The sequence below is a fragment of the Tachyglossus aculeatus genome, chromosome 5 (assembly GCF_015852505.1).
Source record: "Tachyglossus aculeatus isolate mTacAcu1 chromosome 5, mTacAcu1.pri, whole genome shotgun sequence".
Lineage (NCBI taxonomy): Eukaryota > Metazoa > Chordata > Mammalia > Monotremata > Tachyglossidae > Tachyglossus > Tachyglossus aculeatus.
This window is the reverse complement of record NC_052070.1, coordinates 57,263,650-57,285,513: the sequence shown is the minus strand read 5'-3', so window position 1 is coordinate 57,285,513 and position 21,864 is coordinate 57,263,650. Positions and strand designations below refer to the sequence as shown.

At 47.1% G+C, this 21,864-nt stretch overlaps 1 protein-coding gene across 2 annotated transcripts in view; it reads right to left on the bottom strand.

Annotated features, from left to right (window-relative positions):
* PAX7 (paired box 7) overlaps positions 1-21,864 on the bottom strand; it is a 177,963-nt gene that overhangs the window by 73,412 nt on the left and 82,687 nt on the right. For both annotated transcript variants that reach the window (XM_038746988.1, XM_038746990.1), the window contains exon 5: positions 15,657-15,856. In XM_038746988.1, the coding sequence (XP_038602916.1) occupies positions 15,657-15,856 (200 nt within the window). The remainder of the gene's footprint in view (positions 1-15,656; positions 15,857-21,864) is intronic.

The window sequence follows — 21,864 nt, the reverse complement described above, 5'->3', positions numbered from 1 at the left end:
CCATAGGGAAGAGGAATCATAATTCACTGTTAAGGTCTTTGCACAACTCAAAGCACCACACAATCATTCTGTCATCCATCAATCAATCAATCAATAGATGGTATTTATTGAGCACTACTGTGAGCAGAGCACTGTACTAAGCACTTGGGAAAGTACACCAATAGGCCTCGGGAAGGGACTGTGGAGAGTTTCTTTATTTTGAAGATGGGGAAACTGAGTCACACAACTGTAATTATTTACTCAAGGTCCCAATGTGTGAAGGTCACCCACAGACACTCAGGGAAAGGAAGAGAAGGTGAAGTCCAGAATCCCACCTGTCATCCCAGTTCCCTGCTCATGTTTCTGAAACAATCCTACCTATTATTGCCATGGGGGTTTGGGCGTGGTGGGGTTGGAGAGAACTATGGCTCATGCCCCCAACATGTCACACTGACATGGGCATCAAGTGAGGTCTAAGGAAGAGGATGGTCAGCTGTTCATCAACTCTGGGGAGAGCAAGGCCAGAAGAAAAAGGTTGGAACTATAGAAGAAGGGATTTAGGGTGGACTTGAGGAAGGACCCCCTAACTGGGTAGGAGTTCAGCTCTTCAAGGGCTCTTCCAAAGCCTTAGTACAGTGCTCTTACCCATGGTAGGGGTCAATAAGTGTTGAATGGGTAACCCATTCAAGCAACTGTATCTGTTCCCCTTGAGGTTCTTAAACACAGTACAAATGTCCTTCTTTCCAAGGTTGTTTAGGTGTGATCTTGGCCAGAGGCAGGGAAAGATATCTTCCCTAGCCTGTGCCAACTAAGATATGGGATTCATCCCAGCATGTGTCAACTAAGATTTGGGATCCTTCCCAGCATGCTCCAACTAGGACGTGGGATCCTTATCAGCCTGTGCCAGCTAAGGCATGGGCTCCTTCCCAGCCTTTGCCAATTAAGACATGGGATCTAGCCCCGCCTGTGCCAACTAAGATATGGGATCCTTCCCTGCCTGTACCAGCTAAGACATGGGATCCTTACCAACCTGTGCCAACTAAGATGTGGGATCCTTCCCAGCCTGTGCCAGCTAAGACACAGGACTTCCCCAGCCTGTACCAGCAAAGATTCTAGCACTGACTGGGCCTGACCATGCATGTGCACACAGCTCTTAGGACAGTCCCTTATCCTTCATTTAAGACTCAAAATCCAGGAGACTCCTGTTCAGTCAGATCATTATACCTCTCCTGAATACTCCCAGAGATCACCCCATCCGGAGGGCCACCAGAGCCCTAGCCGAGTTTGTGTTTTCCTTTTTCTCGTAAATGTTCCAGGAGAAACTAGCATCAGCCCTTTCACCCTCCTGGAGCTGAGAAGAATGTGGATAAGCTTTCAAGCCAGATGAGGCTGCAGCTGCTGAATTGGGCTCTCAGAGGCCCGGAGGTCTACAAAACATGATTAAATTTCACAGCAAAGAGAAAAGATGGAGCATAATCGGGAGCAAAAAGCATTCTGGGAAAAAAAAACAAAAAAAAAACCCTCTCTAAAGTCCCAGTTCTCCCATCCCCCTGTTTCCTGTAATGGGCAGGTGAATATCTGTTGCACAGAGAGAAGAGTGAGAAAGACCAGAAGACCAGGGTGAGACTGGGGACAGAAGAAGAGCAGAAATGGAGGAGAAAGATTGGCTCAAGCTCATGAACTCTGGCCTGGGGGTCAGAAGGACATGAGTTCTATTTCTGGCTCTGCCACTTGTCTGCTGTGTGACCCTGGGAAAGTCACTTTATTTTTCAGTGCCTCAGTTACCTAATCTGTAAAGGGTCATACTGACCCTACCCTAGCCATAAGGAAATCTTTCCTTACTTAAGGTCTCAGTTACTTCATGGGTAAAATGGAGAGAAGCTGACCTTTTCCCTCTCTCAGTGAGATGAAATGGAGACAGAAATGGCACACTCTATGTTTGGAGTTTATAAGACTGCACCCTCTGACTTAAATGGCTTCAGGCCATTTAGATTTCCTGAAAAATCTAGAGCTTGATAAACCCAGACAATCTTCCATGGCTTCTGCATCTTTCTCTTTTCCCTTTTGTCCTCCTTGACTTCTTCCTTCTTTTCCTTTCCTAGTTGCTCTTGTTCTGCCTCCTCTTCTTTCTCCAGTTTATTAACATTATTACTTGCCTGAAGGCTGACTTTTTGGTGATATTGCCTAGTTTCTCATAAACTCCATCAGACCTTTCACTAATTTGCAGGACTGAGTGAAACCTGAGGTGCTGTTGAGTCAGACACCCTTCCCCTTCTACTTCTTTCCTGTCCCTTTAACATTAGTGGAGCTTGCTGCCCTTTCTTAGAGAATGCAGGAGGAAAAAGGGCTTTAAATCAAGCAGGTGGGAAGTAAGAGGCACAGAAATAATCACCAAGCCACCTAGATCCTCTCTCAGAACATAGATGAAGTGGTTAGTATGATGCCTGACACACAGTAAATGCTTAACAAATACCAGTGTGGCCTAGTGGAAAGAGCACAGGCCTAGGAGTCAGAAGGACATGAGCTTTAATTCTGCCTCTGCCCCTTGTCTGCTGTGTGACCCTGGGAAAGTCACTTCATTTCTTTGTGACTCAGTTGCCTAATCTGTAAAGTGGGGACTAAAATTGTACTAACTGTACTAAGCACTTAGTACAGTGCTCTGCACACAGTAAGCGCTCAATAAATACGATTGATGATTGATGATGATGAAAATTGTGAACCCCGCATGAGACAGGGACTGTGTCCAACCCAAATTATTTGTATTCCAGTGCCTAGTACAGATGAGGAAACTGAGTCCCGGAGAAGCTAAGGGACTTTCCCAAGGTCACCGAGCAGACCTGGCAAATAGTAAGTGCTTAACAGTTATTATTATTCCCATTAAAAAAAAAAACAGAAAAGAAAAGCAACTGCTTCAATGTGGGGGAAGTGAGAGCTGGGTGAGAAAATTTTCCTTGAGTACGGTGAGCCAGATGCCTACACAGCCATTCTGGATTAGGGATTTCATTTCAGGGGAAATATGTGGCTTATCCTTAAGCAAAGCCTCCTCCCCCATCCCCCACCTCCTCCCTCACTCTGTTTCCCACCCACCCCCAACCCCCACTGGTCTTGCCGTTCTTTCCAGGGTGCCCTAGTGGGTGAGGTCAGCTTAATCACCAAAAGATGGGAACGCCACTGGGGCAGGATTTGCATTGTCTACTGTTCAGCCCCATGGGTTTAGTGCCCACTGACAGAAGACTGCAAGGCCAAACACTGAGTGTCATTTGACTACAGGAACAGCTGTCTTAGCCAGGGGCAGAGAATTTGGCTTGCAACTTTGTGGTGTAAGAAATACTAATCCATAAATGGAAGTTTTCCCCAAAGAATTCAAAGAAAAAGTCTGGCTTATAACTCGGAAACACCCCAGGTGTTAATCTCAGTTACTTGGAATTACAAGGAAGTGAAATTTTTGGAAGGAAAACTGCGGGACTGGGGGAGAGGAGACTTGAATTTTAGCCCTGGCTTCGCCTTGGGCTTGCTGTGTGACCTTGGACAGCCATTTGGCCTCTCTAGGTTTCAGGTTCTCCTTCTGACAAAACCAGAATACTTAGACTCCCAGGGAGACTAAGTGAGAAATCTCCTTTGGTTATAAAGATAGTAGGGAACAACAGATGAGTTACTGTCTCGGAGTGCACTAAGATTCTTGGGAATCAGCTTGGTCCAGTAGAGAAACCATGGGCCTAGGAGTCAGTGAACCTCGATTTTAATTCCCACTTTGCCTTTTCCCTGCTCAGCAACCTTGGGAAAGTCCCTTGGCTTCTCCAGGACTCAGTTTCCTCATCTGCAAAGTGGGGATTCAATACCTATTCTCCCTCCTAGTTAGACTGTGAGCCCCATGTGGGGCAAGGGCTGTGTTTAATCTGATTATCTTGGATTTACTCCAGTGTATAGTGCAGTGCTTGGCAAAGATAAAGTACTGAACAAATATGACCATTATTATTATTATTATTTATCCTCATGATGAAAGGGTTTCCAAATGGGCAGATTTTGGGACCTGACAAGTGAAACTATTTTAGGTGGTTTAATCTTAATAAGAGCCTTATGGGAATTTACACTTTTTCAATATTCATTCAATTGTATTTATTGAGCGCTTACTGTGTTCAGAGCACTGTACTAAGTGCTTGGGAAGTACAAGTTGTACGTTAATCCTGTGGGGAGATGAATTGGGACTGTAAACTAAGGTTCAAATCGTTAGGGTCTGCCACAAGTGAACTGAGTTGAAAGTGGCTCAGGCCAAAGTTCCTTACATGACCCTGAATAGTTTCCTAAATGAGGTTCTTTATCTTGCTCCATGCTTGACCACAATATAGGAGAACTGTTTTATAATAGTTTAAGGATGGGGCTAGAAAGCATAGACTGGATGGAGAAATAAATAGAGAGGGGAGTTTAGGGTGGAAGGGATCTTCTGCCACATGATGATTGGTTGAAGAGAATGTCCATCATTGGACACTGAAAGATCCTTTGGGAAATCAATCCTTCATAATAATTATGGTACAAGTTAAGTACTTCCTATGTGCCAAGCACTGTTTTAAGCACTGGGGTAGATATAAGTTAATCAGGTTGGACACAGCCCCTGTCCCCTATGGGGCTCACACCCTTATTCCCCATTTTAGAGATGAGGGAACTGTGGCTTAGAGAAGTGAAGTGACTTGTCCGAAGTCACACAGCAGGCACATAGCAGAGCCAGGATTAGAACCCAGGCCCTTCTGACTCTCCTTATGATTCCCAGGTCCATGTTTTATCCACTAAACCGCTTTCCCCTAAAAATTGTGTGTTCTCAGCCAGGAGCACCTCTCCCCAAATAATCTACAATTATCCAAAGTTACTTCAAGACACTCTCCAAATGCATTTCCTCCTGATCCATTTGTCAGCTAGTCAACAGCCCTATGTGAAGAGCCCTAGGCTATCAGTCAATTAGTGGTATTTATTGAGCACATATTGTGCAGAGCACTGTATTAAACACTTAGGAGAGTCCAATACAAGAGCTGGTAGACTGTTCCCTGCCCAAAAGGAGATTACAGTCCAGAGAAGGAGGTAGACATTAAGATAAATTACAGATGTGTACATATGTACTTAGACTACTTAGACTGTGAACCCTGTGTGGAACCCCATTATCTTGTATCTCCCCTAGCTCTTAAAACAGTGCTTGGCACATAGTAAGTGCTTAACTAATACCATGATGATTATCATTTAGTGCTGTGGAGCTGAGGGTGGGGTGAAAATCAAGTTCTACACTGGAAAGTGTAACTGGGAAGAATAGTTCACAGTTACTGCCCTCAAAGAGTCCAGAATCCTTTGTGGCTCTGGGGCAGACAGTGTCATTCTTCTTTAGTGATGACGGGCAGTTCATTAGTAAGTGACCTTGTCTTCTCTTCCCTCTGCATCTCCCATCCTCTGCATCTCCCATCCTTCACCCCAGTGTCTGCTGTATGGAATTCTGTAAAGTGATTCCCTGGGGCGACTGTCTGACCACTACGTTCTCCTGAAGCCCTTCCACCTTCCCTCCCAGTATTTTCAAATTTAGGGACTGCTGATGAATTTAGTTGGTGAATCAGGCAAGAGTAAGTGCTGCCTAATGATCCATTCCATTCTACACTAGCAATGGATATCAGAATGCATCACCAAACATTGACAATGACAGTAGTAATGATGCTCAGCTAGGGGATTCAGGGGCACCATCTCAGTGGGATTTGGGATTCTTCGGGGAAGAACTTCAGATAATAAAATAAACTCACTGCAGTGGGAAAGCATACTGTGAAGCGCAAACAGGATGACAGGAGTTTTGGAAAATGAAAGAAAATAAAACCACAGAACTCAGAGAAGAGAGGTATCCAGACTAATGGTGTTAACACTTCCCCCTCCCCCACTTCCAAGGTGGTTCAGGCTTTCAACTTAGGAATCATTTTATTGGTAGTTAAACCAAATATATGGGACAGACCATGTAATGTGGGGCTCACTTCAAAGGGAACTGCTCTGGCTTTGGAACAGGTCAGGTTTTGCTAGACACAAAGGATTCTTCTGCCAGCAGATCTGGTTACTCCCTCCCTTGCTCCACCCGCTGACTCAGTGGGGCTGGGTTGAAGGGTGGGGGTGCCACAGTCCTTGGGATGCTTGGAAAAGAGAGGGGCTCTCTGAGAGCAGGCAAACTCCTATATTCCCCAATCACATAAAAAAGGTGGAGTAGAGCTGTTGAGAGAGGTTGGAGGGGGAGGCTTAGGGAGGGCAGGGGGTCAGCCTTGAAGGTTTCAAGTCAGTTGTCTTTCTATTTTACCCCCCTCCCTATCAAGCCATCTCATTTACCCATGTGTAGGTAGGGGATGGATTTTGTGGGACCCACCAATTTAATCCAGTTTGTACCCCTGAATCATTTTAAACTGTTTCTTTAAGCTGGAAAAAAAAATCCCAAATTACGTTTTATCATTTCTTGACATTTTTCCTTCCCCAAATAAGCTTACTCAATTGATGATATTTATTGAATGCTTTCTGTGGGCAGAGCACTGTACTAAGCACTTGGGAGAGTACAGTACAACAGAGTTGGTAGACACGTTCCTTGTACACAATGAACTTACAGTCTAGAGGTGACTGTAATCACTTTAAGTCACTTATCACTGGAAGCCCCATGTGGGACTGGGAATGTGTCCAATCTGATGATCTTCTTTCTACCCCAGTGATTAGCACAGTGCTTGGCACATAGTATGAGCTTAATATGTACCATAATTATTATTGTTATTATTGATTATTATTATTGATAAGCTTGTTTTTTTAAATGGCATGTATTAAGTGCTTACTATGTGCCAGGCACTGTACTAAGCACTGGAGTAAATACAAGCTAATCAGATTGGACACCGTCCCCATCCCACATGGGGCTTACCCTCAATACCCATTTCACAAAGGAGGGAACTGAGGCCCTGTGACTTTCCCAAGGTCACACAGCAGACACGAGCGTAGCCAGAATTAGAACCCAAGTACTTCTGACTTCCCGGGCTGTGCTCTATCCACTAGGCAGTGCTGCTTCTCTAAGGCCATGCTGCTTCTCTTAATTCTTCCATGGATGACAAGTCAATTTGCAAGATGTCACGTCAATATCTCCACTGCCAGTGATAGAATCAAAAGGGGTTTTAAAACCCGATATATGGAAAATTCCGCTATTTCTAAATGTGTCTTAAAGCATTGTGGTCTGGGTGATTTCACTCCTCCCATTTTGTGAAGAATCTAAAGAGAATCAGCATGGCCCAGTAGAAAAAGCACAGGTATTGGAGTTAGAGGATCTGGGTTCCAATCCTGCCCGTCACTTGTCCGCTATGTGACCTTGGAAATTTCTCTGTGTCTCAGTTACCCCATCTGTAAAATAGGGATTCAGTACCTGTTCTCCATTATTCAATTCTGTCAGCCCCATGTGGGACAGGGACTGTGTCTGACCTGATTATCTACTCCAGCTCATGGTATTTGACAAAGACGAAGTGTTTAACAAATACCAGAATATTTATCATTATCTTAAGTCGGTTTCAGATGATGGAAACCTAAGGTCATGTTTGCTTATCTTTGGTATGAATGTTCCCACTTCTCTGGCTCCAGTGCTCTCAATACACATCTTTGAAACCAGAAAAAAAGTCATATCCTATGTGTAAATTGTACAGTAGTGATTATCTACCCCACTGCTTAGTACAATGTTTGACGGCTAGGAAACATTTTAAAAATGCTATTATTATTATTATTATTATCATCACTATTATTATTCAAAATGTGGGGTAGAGACTGTGTCCAACCGAACTGACTTGTATATACTTTAGTGCTTAGAACAGTGGTTGACACATAGTAAGGGCTTAACAAGTACCATCAAACAACCATTTCCTTCTTCAAATGGCATCATATTTGGAGCAATGTGGTATGAAGTCTATCGTCACCATCATCCAGCCCTTCCTTTCCCTCATACCAATGCTGTCTGGGCTGGAGATCTCTGTCTATCAAGGGTAGAACATTGGCCCTCTTCCAGACTGTACTTCATCAAGGAAACCCTGGAACACAGAGCTCTTTATCTGCAGGAAAAATGGTCGGGAAGCTGAGGAACTGCCCTTCCAGACCCTGAATTTCCCATCCTTGGGTCAAGTCTTGAAGGGGTCTCACAAGGGGCTCTTGCTGTCCTTGACCCAGGTCTGAGGGTGAAGGCTTAGGTGACAAGTGGCCGAGAGCTTGCTGTGGGCAAGGAACATATCTGCCAACTCTGTTATATTGTACTCTCCCAAATGCTTAGAAAGGTGCCCTGCACATAGTAAGTGCTCATTAAATACCGTTGATGATGATGGTGAGAGGAGGGTAGTCTTCTAAACTGTGAGCACGCTGTTGGGTAGGAACCGTCTCTATATGTTGCCAACTTGTACTTCCCAAGTGCTTAGTACAGTGCTCTGCACACAGTAAGCGCTCAATAAATACGATTGAATGAATGAATGAGGGTCAGGAGGGGTTACGCAGACAAGGGACAAGGAACAGAGGTTGGCTGTTACTTGGAAGAGGAGAATGGAGGAAGAGAGGAAACGTGGAGTCTCTGAGAATAATAATAATAATAGTGACATTTTGTTAAGCATCTACTATGTACCAAGCATCATACCAAGTGCCGGGGTAGATACGAGAAAACCAGATTAGGTAGTTCCTGTTTCATATAGAGCTCATAATCACACTTTGGACAGGTGGTGGGGAAAGTTGCATTTAAATTTAGACAGAGTCCTAAAGGAACTCTTAGCTAAGCAGCTGAGGGACACTGATTCTGTCACTGAGATTTCTGAGTAATTGGGCAAGGAAAAGGAGATCTAAGTAGGAGGGCAGTCATGGCGACTGAGGAAGTGGGGTAGGGTAGGTGTGGTCTCTAAAGATTCGCAGAAGGCCTCCAGGTGGTGGAGCCGACTGAACGGAGGTGACCTCAATGGTTCTGGATGGCTCACCATTGGTCATGGTCATGTTTGGCTTTAGGCTCAATCCAGAGGTGGTTCAAGCCCTGATCCAGAAACCAGCCAGGCCATGGGTTCCTTCACCCCGTCAGGGGCAGGCTGTGTGTTCCTGTCTCAGGACAGGGGTAGGGAGGAGGACGCTGAAGATAGATTTCTCCATCCTCAGGACCAGGGACTGATGATCCAAGTTCCTTGGCAGAAGCAGCTGGAGTACCAACCAGGCCCTGTCAGCCCTGCTCTCCTTCCTCTCTATGGGTCTGTGCTCTCTCGGTGTTCCTAATGGCTCCTGACTGCCTCTCCTGCATCCAGCTGCTCCCACGGTGGGTTGGCCTGGGGCCTGGTTTTGTTTAGTGTTTCTAAGGGAGCGTGTAGGGCCGGATGGATGGGAAGCCTGATTCCCATTTCCAGAATGCATTCCCTGTAGCATTTGCCAATAGGAAGCTTGTTGCTAACTGCCATGTTTCTCCCCTGGAGCCTTTGCTAATCAGGAACTTGCTGTTAACTGCTATGTCTGTCTCCTGGGGTGGTGGTTCTAGACTGTGAGCCCACTGCTGGGTAAGGACCATCTCTATATGTTGCCAACTTGTACTTCACAAGAGCTTAGTACAGTGCACACAGTAAGCGCTCAATAAATATGATTGAATGAATGAATGAATGGTGGTTGTGGTTGAGGGGAGGCGGGTGCGGGGGGCGGGGAGCCATTCTGGATAATCTCTGATCTGTAAACTCGTTGTGGGCAGGGAATGTGCCTACCAACTCTGTTATAATGTACTCTCCCAAGAGTTTAGTGTAGCTCTCTGCACACAGTAAGTGCTTAATAAATACAATTGATTGACTGATTGATTGATTGGTCCTCGTGCTTCTCAGCCTACAGTCTAACCTTGACCCCATCAGCTGCAGGCAAGGATCCCTCGTACCTCTACCATGTTTGGAGGTTTTGCTGAGATATAAAAGTTGAGGAGCTGTGGTTCCAGTTTTCCTTTCATAGAGGGTGTGGGCAGCATCCTTTGACATCCATCTTCCCCTAGCTATCTCCACTCCCTGAACCCTTAGTTACCCCCAGCCCTGGATGGGGGTGGGGCTGGGACTCTCGACCTGGAGAATGGATTTGTCCCACTGGCATCTACTTCAGTGTCCAACTTTACCTGCAGCTGGATTAGTTGGGAAAAAGCTTCCCTTACCTGTAACTTATTTTAACATCTGCCCTCCTCACTAGACTGTAAGCTCCTTGAGGGCAGGGATCATGCCTACCAATTCGAGCATGGGCTTGGGAGTCAGAGGATGTGGGTTCTAATCCTGACTCTGCCACTTGTCTGCTGTGTGACCTTGGGCAAGCCACTTAACTTCTCTGTGCCTCAGTTACCTAATCCTTAAAATGGGGATGGCAACTGCGGAGTCTCATGTGGGACATGGACTGTGTCCAACCGGATTAGCTTCTATCTACCCCAGCACTTAGTACAGTGCCTGGCACATAGTAAGTGCTTAACAAACACCATTTTAAAAAAATGAAAAGGGTGTGTTGGGCCAGTGTAGGAAATGCCTCTGAATTTTCAATAGACAAAAGCCATTTCAAGCTGCCATCTTGGAAGCCAGCCCTTTTGGACTTCTGCCTGTTGTTCATCTCCTCCAAAGAGGCCTGGATCTGTGTGCTTTGGGGCAGCAGGGCACTTGGGTAACTCCAGTCGATCCAGGCAACCACTGTGGCCTAGTGGAATGGGAAATTGAGGGACTGGTTTATATCTTGGCTCCACTACTTGCCTTCTATATGATCTTGGGAAAGTCACTTAACCTTGCTGATTCTCAGTTTCCTCCTCTGGAAAATGGGGATTCAATACCTATTATCCCTCCCCATTAGACTGAGAGCATCGTGTGGTACAGGGACTGTGTCTGACCCAACTCTCTTGTATCTATTCCAGTGCTTATTACAGTGCTAGGAGCATAGGAAGGGGTTAGAACTGTGCCAGTTCTTAATCCTGAATTCAGGTGCCAAGAGCCCCAGATTGCCTCCATCCCACAGGGTATTATTGTTCCTGGGACACCACACACACTCCTTCTGGTATACTAGTGACCCTGGGATACCAAGGAACGCCAGGCTCTCAGCTGGCCCTTAGGAGGACTGAAATTATTATGGACTCCACCTCTCATCCTTAGCAGCAGCAGAAGTAGCACTTATTGAGTGCCAACTGGGAAGGGAGCAGCGTGGCCTTGTGGAAAAAACATGGGCTGGGGGAGTTCAAGAACTTGAGTTCTAATTCTACCTCTGCCATTTGCCCGCTATATGACCTTGGAAAAGTCACTTTACTTCTCTGTGCCTCAGTTTCTTCATCTGTAAAATGGAGATTCAATTAGTGTTCTCTCTCCTTCTTAGACTGTGAGCCCCTTGAAGAACAGGGATTGTGTCTGACCTATTAACTTGTATCTATCCGAGCATTCTGAACAGAGCATGACACAAAGTAAGCACTTACCAAATATAATAATAATGATAATAATAATAACAATAAGGGCCTTGGGATTAAGCTATGTGACATCTACCCCAGGCCCTTTTTTATATGACTCTGGATGTCACAGCCGCCATATAGAGATGTCTTTCCCACTCCTCTGGCCTCCAGCCACTAGGAAGAAAGTGGTGATTCATTCATTCATTCAATCGTGTTGTGTGCAGAGCACTGTACTAAGAGCTTGGGAAGTACAAGTTGGCAATATAGAGAGATGGTCCCTACCCAACAGCAGGCTCACGGTCTAGAAGGATCCTAAGGCAATGTGGCCTAGTGGGTAGAGCAGTGTTTAAGTATGGAGAACTTAGTGTTTCTGTCCCCAGCTCTGCCAATGACTTGCTGTGTGCCCTGAGACCAGCCACTAAACCTCTCTGAGCCTCGGGTTCCCCTCTGCACAAAATCTCAGAGCTAGACGAGGCCTTCAGAGCTCCTCCTCTCCATTCCCCAACTTCAGACAGGGGCACACCAGAATGGCGAGACTCTCTCTGCATTTCAAAGACCATCTGCAAGATTGCACACTCCCGCCTTGACAGTTCTCTGCCTGTTCCCAGGCCACGGGGGCATGCGAACGATCTGGGACACTGGGATTTTCAAGGATTTCTGGTCAAGTTCTTCAAGTGGCCATGAGGAGAGATCTGGGAGTGCCCAGCCTCGGCGGGGAAGGTGGATACCGAGGGGGAATCCAGAAAAGTCAGGGTGGGCTCTAACCTCCTGGCTGGGTGCTGGGTCCAGTTCTCACCTGGCCAGTGTCCTGACATTCATTCATTCATTCAATCATATTTATTAAGCACTTACTGTGTGCAGAGCACTGTACTAAACACTTGGGAAGTACAAGTTGGCAACATATAGAGATGGTCCCTACCCAACAGCGGGTTCACAGTCTAGAAGACAGATCCACTAAGAAGTGGGAGGAGGAACCCTAAGTGGATGTAAGCTCTTTGTGGGTAGGAAACCCTATTGGTATTGTATTCTCCCTAGTGTTTAATACAGTGCTCTGCACACAGTAAGCACTCAATAAATACTCTTGATTGATTGAGTGCACGTGTTTAGGGTGAACAGCAAAGGGCCAAACACTGGAACAACGATCAGGAAATACTTATTGCCTGACTTGCTATTCCTTAGGGGGCTGGATTAATAAAGCAGGGCAGCAGGGGAGGGAGGGCCCTTCACTCAGCACCTCCTGGGCTGGTGGGGCAGGGAGTCAAAGGGCTGGGGGCTGTAAGGGCCAGGGGAGCCAGGAAATCAGGGGGGCCAGTGGGTGGGAGGGCCAAGGGGCCTGGAAAGCTGAGGTGCCCGGCAGGTGACAGGGACTCCCCTCCCACTCACTGTTCCCAGTGCTCTTTCTGCCCAAGCACTTTGATTGACTCACGTTGGTGGCTCTCACGAGCCAGTGGAAGATCCGCTCTGATAGCCAGAAAATTTTACAAGGAGCAGCGGGGCTTAAAAGTGGTGGGAAGCAGACGGGGCTGCCAGGATGTCGGAATGAGAAAGCCAGCAGGAATGCACCTCAGAGAACAGCTGCTGGAAAGACTTGGGCATGGTCAGGGGGGTGGGGAGGGCAGTGGTTGGGTGGAGCTTCTCTCCTTCTCCTCACAAGGCTCCCTAGACACAGGTCTCAAGAGCCAGGATGCCGCAGGCAGAGGGTGGGGAGGGAGAGGCGATCCCAGCTTTGAGATGGGGTGAGCAAACGCCTCTGGGAAAGATTCCAAATCTCTTTCCTAGAGGGGGCTGGATGATGGGAACTTCTCTCCTCCCTCTAAACCAGCTCCCCTGACCCTCCAACCACAGAGCCGCAGACGGATTACAGAAGTCCAAACAGAGATGTTTTGGAGTGCTGTCTGAGCTTCTCCTGGACCCCTTTCTCTAGAAGACCAGTCAATCAATCAATCAATCAGTGGTATTTATTGAGTGATTACTGTACTAAGTGCTTGGGAGAGTACAATAGAACAGAATTAAGAGGCACATTCCCTGTCCATAATGAGCTTGGTGACTTCAATCAATCAATCAGTCACTCATATTTATTGAGCACTTACTATTTGCAGAGCACCGTACTAAGTGCTTGGGACAGTACAATATAACAATAGAGCAGACATTCGCTGCCTGCAATGAGCTTACAGTCTGTAGGGCTCTCTGGGGTCTTGTCTATCTCTCTGCCACTACTATTGTTTCAGACAGATGGCTTCTAACCTGGCCTGAAGTCTTGGGCCTCAGATCTCCTCACCGTCCTCACCCTCCATGGCCTACTACTATCTAGCCAGATCCAGTTTGATCTAGAGGCTGAAGCCTCTGAAGCCACCTCATCCTCCAAGACCCCTCTCCCCAACCAGGGGCAGGCCAGCAATGCCCACGGATCTAGAGACCAAGTCTTAAGACTCAGTTAAGATCCAAAGCAAGACAGCAAGCTCCTTCCTTCTCCAGCCTTTCTATGGGAAGAGACGGTGGCAGTCTTTGATGGCTTAGATGAGCCAGGGGACTGGCCTAGATGACGTTTTGAAATTCCTTCCCCAGCTCTAGCAATTGAGGTATTTATTATGCATTTACTATATGCTGAGCCTTGTTCTAAGCACTGGGGTAGATCCAAAACGATCAGGTTGGACAGAGTCCTACAGGGGGTTCATAGTCTAAGTAGGAGGGAGAACAAATACTGAGGCCCAGAGAAGCAAAGTGACATGCCTGAGGTCACACAGGAGGCAAATGGCAGTGTCAGGATTAGATTTATTCTTCTCCTATGAAAGCTCTGTCTCTTGCAGAGCTTCACACACCTGGGAGACAGCCAACCCCAGACACCCTTGAGAAGAACCGAGCTTCACCATCCCCCTGCATTTTCCCCTGCAGTGTCCTCAGACCGTATGGGGATTAGGAGTGTGAGCCCCATGTGGGACAAGGACTGTGTCCAACCTGACTAACTTGTATCTACCCCAGTGCTTAGAACAGTGCTTGGCACATAGTAAGTACTTAACAAGTACCATTATTATTAGTAGTATTAGTATTATTATAATTATCCCCCAGGCTGACTCGGGGAAGGGGGGGTGGGCGGCGGAGGCCTGAGAGAAGGATCCAGTTTACGGAAGAATCTGCTTCCCCTCCAAAGCCACCTCCCTCCCTGCATAGCAATCACCATGGGTCCGTTCACACTCCATGCCCATTTTGTGTTTGCACACTCACACTCTGCTGACCTGCCCTTTAACTGGCAGATATAAGGGCCTCTGTGCAGGGGTCTGTCAGGGCAATTAATGGCCTCTTGTTCCCCAGCCCTCTCCCCGCCTTTGTCTCTCTCCTGAGATTAACACACAAACACACACACATACACACACACACACACACACACACACACCCCGATATACATTTTTCATGTCAAATCTGCAGCCTCTGAGCAGTGTGCCGTGAGTGACAGTTCCCCATCTCAATAGCCATGATAGAGCCCCTCCAGTTCAGTTTCCCCACAGAATTTAGTTCCTTCTTCATCTCCTCAGACCTCTCTGCCTCTGCCATTTCTCTTTCCCAATCACTTCTGGTATGACCCACCTCCAGTACCTCATTCCCTAGGCGAATGGTATAGCCCATGGCTTTGCCCCAAAACACATGGGGCAATCACTTGTCTCTCAGACCAAATGTCTTTGCAGCCCTCAGATCTTATATTCTCCCGGGACATGAAACACTCTGAATCTCCCTTCCCCAAGGCAATGGTTCAGCCCAAGCTAGCTCCTTCCCTAATCTATGGTGCCACCCCTACTTTCATCACCTGCCAGGGTCCTCTCTCCCTGGCTTCCCCCATAACTTCTTAATCAATCAATCACATTTATTGAGTGCTTATTGTGTACAGAGTAATAAGCACTAGAAGTATGATCCCTGCTCATCTCCCCTCCTTTGCCTCCCTTCATCTCCCCCCTCCCTTATCCCTGCCATTTACCACTCTCAGTAAATATCGTTGATTAATAATAATGATGGCATTTGTTAAGCACTGTTCTAAGTGCTGGGGTAGATACAAGGTTAACAGGTTGTCCCACTTGGGGCTCAGTCTTCATTCCCATTTTACAGATGCGGTAACTGAGGCCCAGAGAAGTTAAGTGACTTGCCCAAAGTCACACAGCTGATGAATTGATTGATTGATAGATTCCTCCCCCTCCTGCCTCATTCTCCTCTTTCTGTCACCTGCCCCGGCTGGGGCTCCCTCCGTAGCCTCTGCCCCAGCCTTTCCCCCTACCTGGACACGAGCCTCTGTGAGTTTGGTCCTCTGGGCCAGCTCTTCGCGGGTGTAGATGTCGGGGTAGTGGGTCCTCTCGAAAGCCTTCTCTAGCTCCTCCAGCTGCTCCGCCGTGAAAGTGGTGCGGCTCCGGCGTTGCTTCCGCTTCAGGGGAAGGTCGGGCTCGGACTCCACATCGGAGCCTTCATCCAGTCGGTTCCCTGCTGGGAAGGGAAGGAGGAAGAAAGGGTTAAGGCATGGGGGTCCTGGAGAGGAAAGGGCGGTGACAGGGCTCAGGGCTGAGAGCTCTAGGGAGGGAAAGATGGTGACAGGGCCTAGGGCTGAGAGCTCTGAGGAGGGAAGGATGGGGACAGGGTTCAGGGCTGAGAGTACTGGAGGGGAAAGGACTGTGTGACGGGGCTCAGGGCTGAGAGCTCTGGGGAGGGAAAGATGGTGACAGGCCTCAGGGCTCAGTTTTGGGGAGGGGAGGAAGGTGACAGGGTGACAGGATTCAGGTCTGGGAGCTCTAGGAGGGAAGGACAGTGACAAGGGCTCAGAGTTCAGTGCTCTGTGGGGGGGATGGTGACAGGGCTCAGGGCTCAGAACTCTGGGTGGAAAAGATGATGACAGGGCTCAGGGCTGGGAGCTCTGGGAGGAAAAGATGGTGACAGGGCTAAGGGCTGGGAGCTCTGGGAAGGGAAGGACTGGGACAAGGCTCAGGGCTGAGAGCTCTGGGAAGGGAAGGACTGTGACAGGGCTCAGGGCTGAGAGCTCTAGGGAGAGAAGGATGGTGACAAAGCTCATGGCTGAAAGTTCTGTGGAGGGAACAAGGTGTCAGGGTTCAGAGCTGGCAACTCTTGGGGAAGGCAGTGGTCTGGGGGCATGGGCATTGGTGTAGGGTTAGAGGAGAGAGGGCAGCAAAGGAGATTCAAAAACACATGGGCAAAATGGTCCAGGGGGCAGTAAGTCTTTGAGTGTGTGTTCTCACCTGTACCAGCCCGAGAATGGATGGGCAGGAGAATGAGCAGGGAGAGGGAGAGGGAGAGGGAGAGAGAGAGGGAGAGGGAGAGAGAGAGAGAGAGAGAGAGAGAGAGAGAGAGAGAGAGAGAGAGAGAGAGAGAGAGAGAGAGTGTGTGTGCATGCCTGTGTGTGTGTATTCAGGGAGCTGGGACCCTTCTGACTGCAACAGCAGTGGAGACAATGTGGCCTATAAGCAAGAGTAGAGGAGTGGGAGAACTGGGTTCTAGGCTCAACTCTGCCACTGGGCTGTTGTGTGACTTTGGGCAGGTCACTTAGCTTGTCTGACCCTCAATTTCCTCATCTGTAAAATGGGATAAAATTATATGGTGAGCCCTGAGTGCGACAAGGACTGTGTCCATTCTAATATTGTTGCAACAACCCCAGCATTTAGAAGAAGCGTGGCCTAATGGAAAGAGCACAGGCCTGGGAGTAAGAGGACCTGGGATCCTGACTCTACCATTTGACTGCTGTATGGGCTTGGGCAAGTCACTTCAGTTCACTGTGCCTCAGTTTCTTCAACTGTAAAATGAGGATTTAATACCTGTCCTTCAACCCTATTAGACTATGAGCCCCATATGTAGCAAGGATTGTGTCTGACCTGCTTATCTTGTATCTATCTACTCCAGCACTTAGCTCAGAACCTGGCCCATAGAAAGCATTTAATAAATACCATCATTATTATTAGAACATAGTATAGGAATATAAAGTATATAGTATATAAATGGTTTCCTAGAATTATTATTGTTATTGTTATAATTGTTTTCAGTATTGCAAAGTCCATCCTCTGATTTAGTGAATTTGGCTGGCTTCCTCCCATGCTATAGCTCAGTTTCCGGTGAGAAGGCGCCCAACCATTTCCCAGCTCAGGAGAGATGAGTACTGATGGAGTCTAAAGAGAAAAAGTCATTCTGGACAGGGTCAGGAGTTAACAATGGATAGATCAGCAATATCCTCCCTGTTCACAAGCCTCCCTCTCACAGAGGAGGAGCTAGGGATTCCTGTGTCCAGGAACTGTTAAGCCTATGTCATCATCTGCCACAGGATAAGGAGCCCAGTCCAGGCAGCAACAAATGCCGTTATTATTGTTATTATTACTGTTATTAATAATAATAATAATAGTAAACACTAATTATGTGCCAACCACTGGGTTACATTACCATATAGGTAGACACAGGAACGGTCCCTGTTCCTCTTGGGGCTTATAGACTAAAAGGGAGGGAGAACAGGTATTTTATCCTTATTTCATCAGGTGAAGAAAATGAGGCAGAGAGTAAAGTGACTTGCCCAAGATCAGCAACAAGTGGCAGAGCCAGGATTAGAACCCAAGGCTCTTGACTCCCAGTTTTGGGCTCTTTCCACTAGGCCATGGTGCATCCCACAAAACAGTATATACTTGAGTATTAAGAAGGCTGCAAAAATGAAGTGTCCAGAAAGTTGCAGTATTTGTCAGAGAAAGTGTCCAGGAGGTCTTTGAGGGTGGACAGGGAGTCTGGGGGATTTGAAGGAGATTTTCCTAGCTGGGTGAAATGCTTAAGTATTGTGTTGAAGATGGGAGAGGTGAAGGTGAAGGGGAGTCAGGAATTTTGTTTGGAAGAGCAGAGTGAGAGGTGGGATAGAATGGAGAGAAGAGAACCTTTAAGCAAAGGGAAGGCAGCTGGTAGACAGCCTGGAAGTTGAAAGTTCAGAGTTTCTGACCCCTGCCCCGTGGGGGTCAACTGGCAGCCTCCACTCCCACATTCACCTCTGCCCTTTCTGGCACACTCAGTGCAGGTGGGGGTAGAGGCTTCCAGTTTGATGCGGCCACGACCACTGACCCAAGCAACAGAACTGTTGCTCATTCATTCATTCAATTATATATTGAGAGCTTCCTGTATGCAGAGCACTGTACTAAGCTCTTGAGAAAGTACAATACAACAATAAACAGACACATTCCCTGCCCACAACAAGCTTACAGTCTAGAGGGGGGAGACACACATCATTTCAAATAAATAAATTAAAGATATGTACCTAAATGCTATAGGATTAGGAGAGGAAAAGAATAAAGGGAACAAGTCAGAGCAACCCAGAAGGTGGGGGCGCGGGGGGACAAGTCTGGGAAGGCCTCTTGGAGGAGATGTGCCTTCAGTAATACTTTGCAGGGAGGGAGAGTAATTGTCGGCCAGATTTGAGGAGGAAGGGCGTTCCAGATCAGAGGCAGGATGAGGGCCGGGGGTCAGTGGCGAGACAGGTGAGAGGAAGGCAAACTGAGAAGGTTAGCACTAGAAGAGCCAAGTGTGTGGGAAGGGTTGTAGAGGAGAGTAGCAAGGCGAGGTAGGAGGGGGCAAGGTGGAGGACTGCTTTAAAGTCAATGGTGTGGAGTTTTTGTTTGATGCTGAGGTGAATGGGCAACCAATGGAGTTTTTTGAGGAGTGAGGTGACACGTCTTGAACGTTTTTGTAGAAAAATGATCCGGGCAGCAGAGTGAAGTATGGACTAAAGTGGGTAGAGACAGGAGTCTGGGAGGCTGATGCAGTAATCCAGGGGGGTTAGGATGAGTGATTGAATTAATGTGGTAGCAGTTTGGATGGAGAGGAAAGGGCAGATTTTAGCATGTTGTGCCTCTCTGCAAAAAAATTGAGACTTTCCGCATGTCTCCCCCAGTCCCAGAACAAATTAAACCTCCAGTCCTAGAAAAATGGTCTCTTTGCAAGAGCTTCCAATGCCAAGGGTTGCTCTACGAACCTGCTCCATCGGTGCAGGAAAGGAAGGGAGACTAGAGGGAGCCAGGGTATAAAATAAAAATCAAAGTGGGGAAGGGAAATTAGAGGAAAGGAAGAAGGGGAATACAATATCACCTCCCTTGCCCTCCCTCTCTGATCTTTTCCTTTGTTTTTCCACCCTCCCCTCCCTCTTTTCTTTCCTTAATGCATTATAAGATAAAAGATATAATAATAATAATAATAGCTCTTTGGGGGCAGGGAATGTGTCTACCAACTCTGTTATATCCTCTAGACTGTAAGCTCATTATGTATTGTACTCTCCCAAGCACTAAGTACAGTGTTCTGCACACAGTAGGTGCTCAATATATACCATTGATTAAGCTACTATATGCCAATCAATCACATTCATTGAGCACTTACTGTGTGCAGACCTCTCTACAAAGTGCTTTAGCGAATACTATCAATCAATTAATGGTATTTGTTGAGTGCTTGTTACATGTAGAGTGGGAGAGTATAATACGAGCTTGTAGTCTAGATGATATAACAGAGTTCATTCATTCAGTGGTATTTATTGAGTGGTTATTGTGTGCAGAGCACTTACTAAGCACTTGGGAAGTACAAGTTGGCAACATATAGAGACGGTCCCTACCCAACAATGGACTCACAGTCTAGAGCGGGGGAACAGAGTTGGTAAACGTGTTACTTGCCTACAAAGAGCTTACAGCCTAGGGGGGAGACAGATATTAAAATAAATTACAGATATGTACATATCAATCAATTATACTTATTGAACATTTATTACTAGGTGCACAGCACTTAACTAAGTGCTTGTGAGAATACAATATACCAGAAGTGGTAGTCCTATGGAGCTGAAGCTGGGGTGAATAAAGAGTACAAATCCAAGTGCAAGGGTGATGCAGAAGGGAGAGGGACTGGGAGAAATGAGGCTTAGAGAAGGTCTCTTGGAGGAAATGTTATTTTAATAGGGCACTGAAGGTGAGGAGAGTGATCATCTGTTAGATATTAAGAGGGAAGAAGTTCCAGGCCAGAGTAAGGATACGGGTGAGGGGTTGGTTGTGAGATAAATGGGATAGAGGTACAATGAGTAGATTGGCATTAGAGAAGCAAAGAATCAGGGCGGTTTGTAGTAGGAAATCAGAGATAAGAAAGGGGGCAAGCTGACTGAGTGCTTTAAAGCCTTTGGTAAGGAATTTCTGCTTTATGCAGGGGTTGATGGGGAAGCTCCTCTAGACTGTAAGTTCATCAGACTGTAAGTTTGTTGATGGCAGGGAATGTGATTTTTCATTGTTATATTGTACTCTCCCAAGTGCTAAGTAAAGCACCCTGAACACATTAAGTGCTCAGTTAATACGATTGAATTTATGAATAAATGAACTACCGGAGTTTCTTGAGGAAGTGGGTGGACATGGAATGAACACTTTTTTAGAAAAATGATTCAGACAGTGCAGTGAAGTTTGGACCGGAGTGGGGAGAGTCAGGAGGCAGTATTTAACAGAGAAAGAGAGGGACGAGACAGAGCCCTGAAGCTCCTGGGATGGGATGCTCCTTGCCTCAGGATTATTATTATCATCATTATCATTGTCCTTAGCATTGTGTCTCTAGGCTCTGTGCTCTCCAGAGACACAGATCTGGTCAGGCCAATTCTCTCCCTGCCCTCCCTGCTGCTTCCAAATGCAAGAGGGTATTGTCCTGTCAGAATGATTATTTGGGATGTCACTGTAAGCGGGGGGTTAGGGGAAATAGGGAATTGGTTGAGGAGGGGATAGCCCCCATGGCTCTCCAAGGTGCTTAGTCCTCCACTCTGTTCCAAAGAAATCCCAGCATCCTTAGCAGTGCCCTCTCCCAACCAGGAGCTACAGTAACCCCAGGATGCCCATCAATTCATGGATCTCCCATGACGACCCTGGGAATTCAGGATCCAGAGTCATCCCTGGTGCCCAGGCTCAAAAGGAGCTTCCTGGTCCCTCTGAGGGTTCTGCCCGCCTGTCGGCTCCTGAGTCCGGCGGGGGGTCCCCTGGGCTCCGTCTCCCCAGGCATGTAAGCAGCTGAGAGACGAATGAAGCTAATCTCAGGGATTAGTTCCTCGGGCAGAAGTAACACTGACTATATTACCTCAATTTCCTGAATCAGCATTTCTGACATAGACTGTTGATGATGTGGAGAGGGGGAGAAGACTGAGGGGTGGGATGGGGGAACGGGGGTGGAAGAAGCACATCTTTCTATCCTGAGGAGATGAACGTAGGAGTGAAGAGGGAATGCAGAAAGCAAACCACTCCTTCTCCCTAGCTCATGTAAACCTTCATACATACAAAGCAGTGTTGCTTAGTGGAAAGGCCATGGGCTTGGAAGTCAGAGGACTTGAGTTCTAATCCTGACTCCACCTCCAGACTGTGAGCGCATTCTGAACAGGGAATGTGTCTGTTTGTTGTTGATTGTACTCTCCCAAGAGCTTAGTACAGTGTTTTACACACAGTAAGCACTCAATAAAT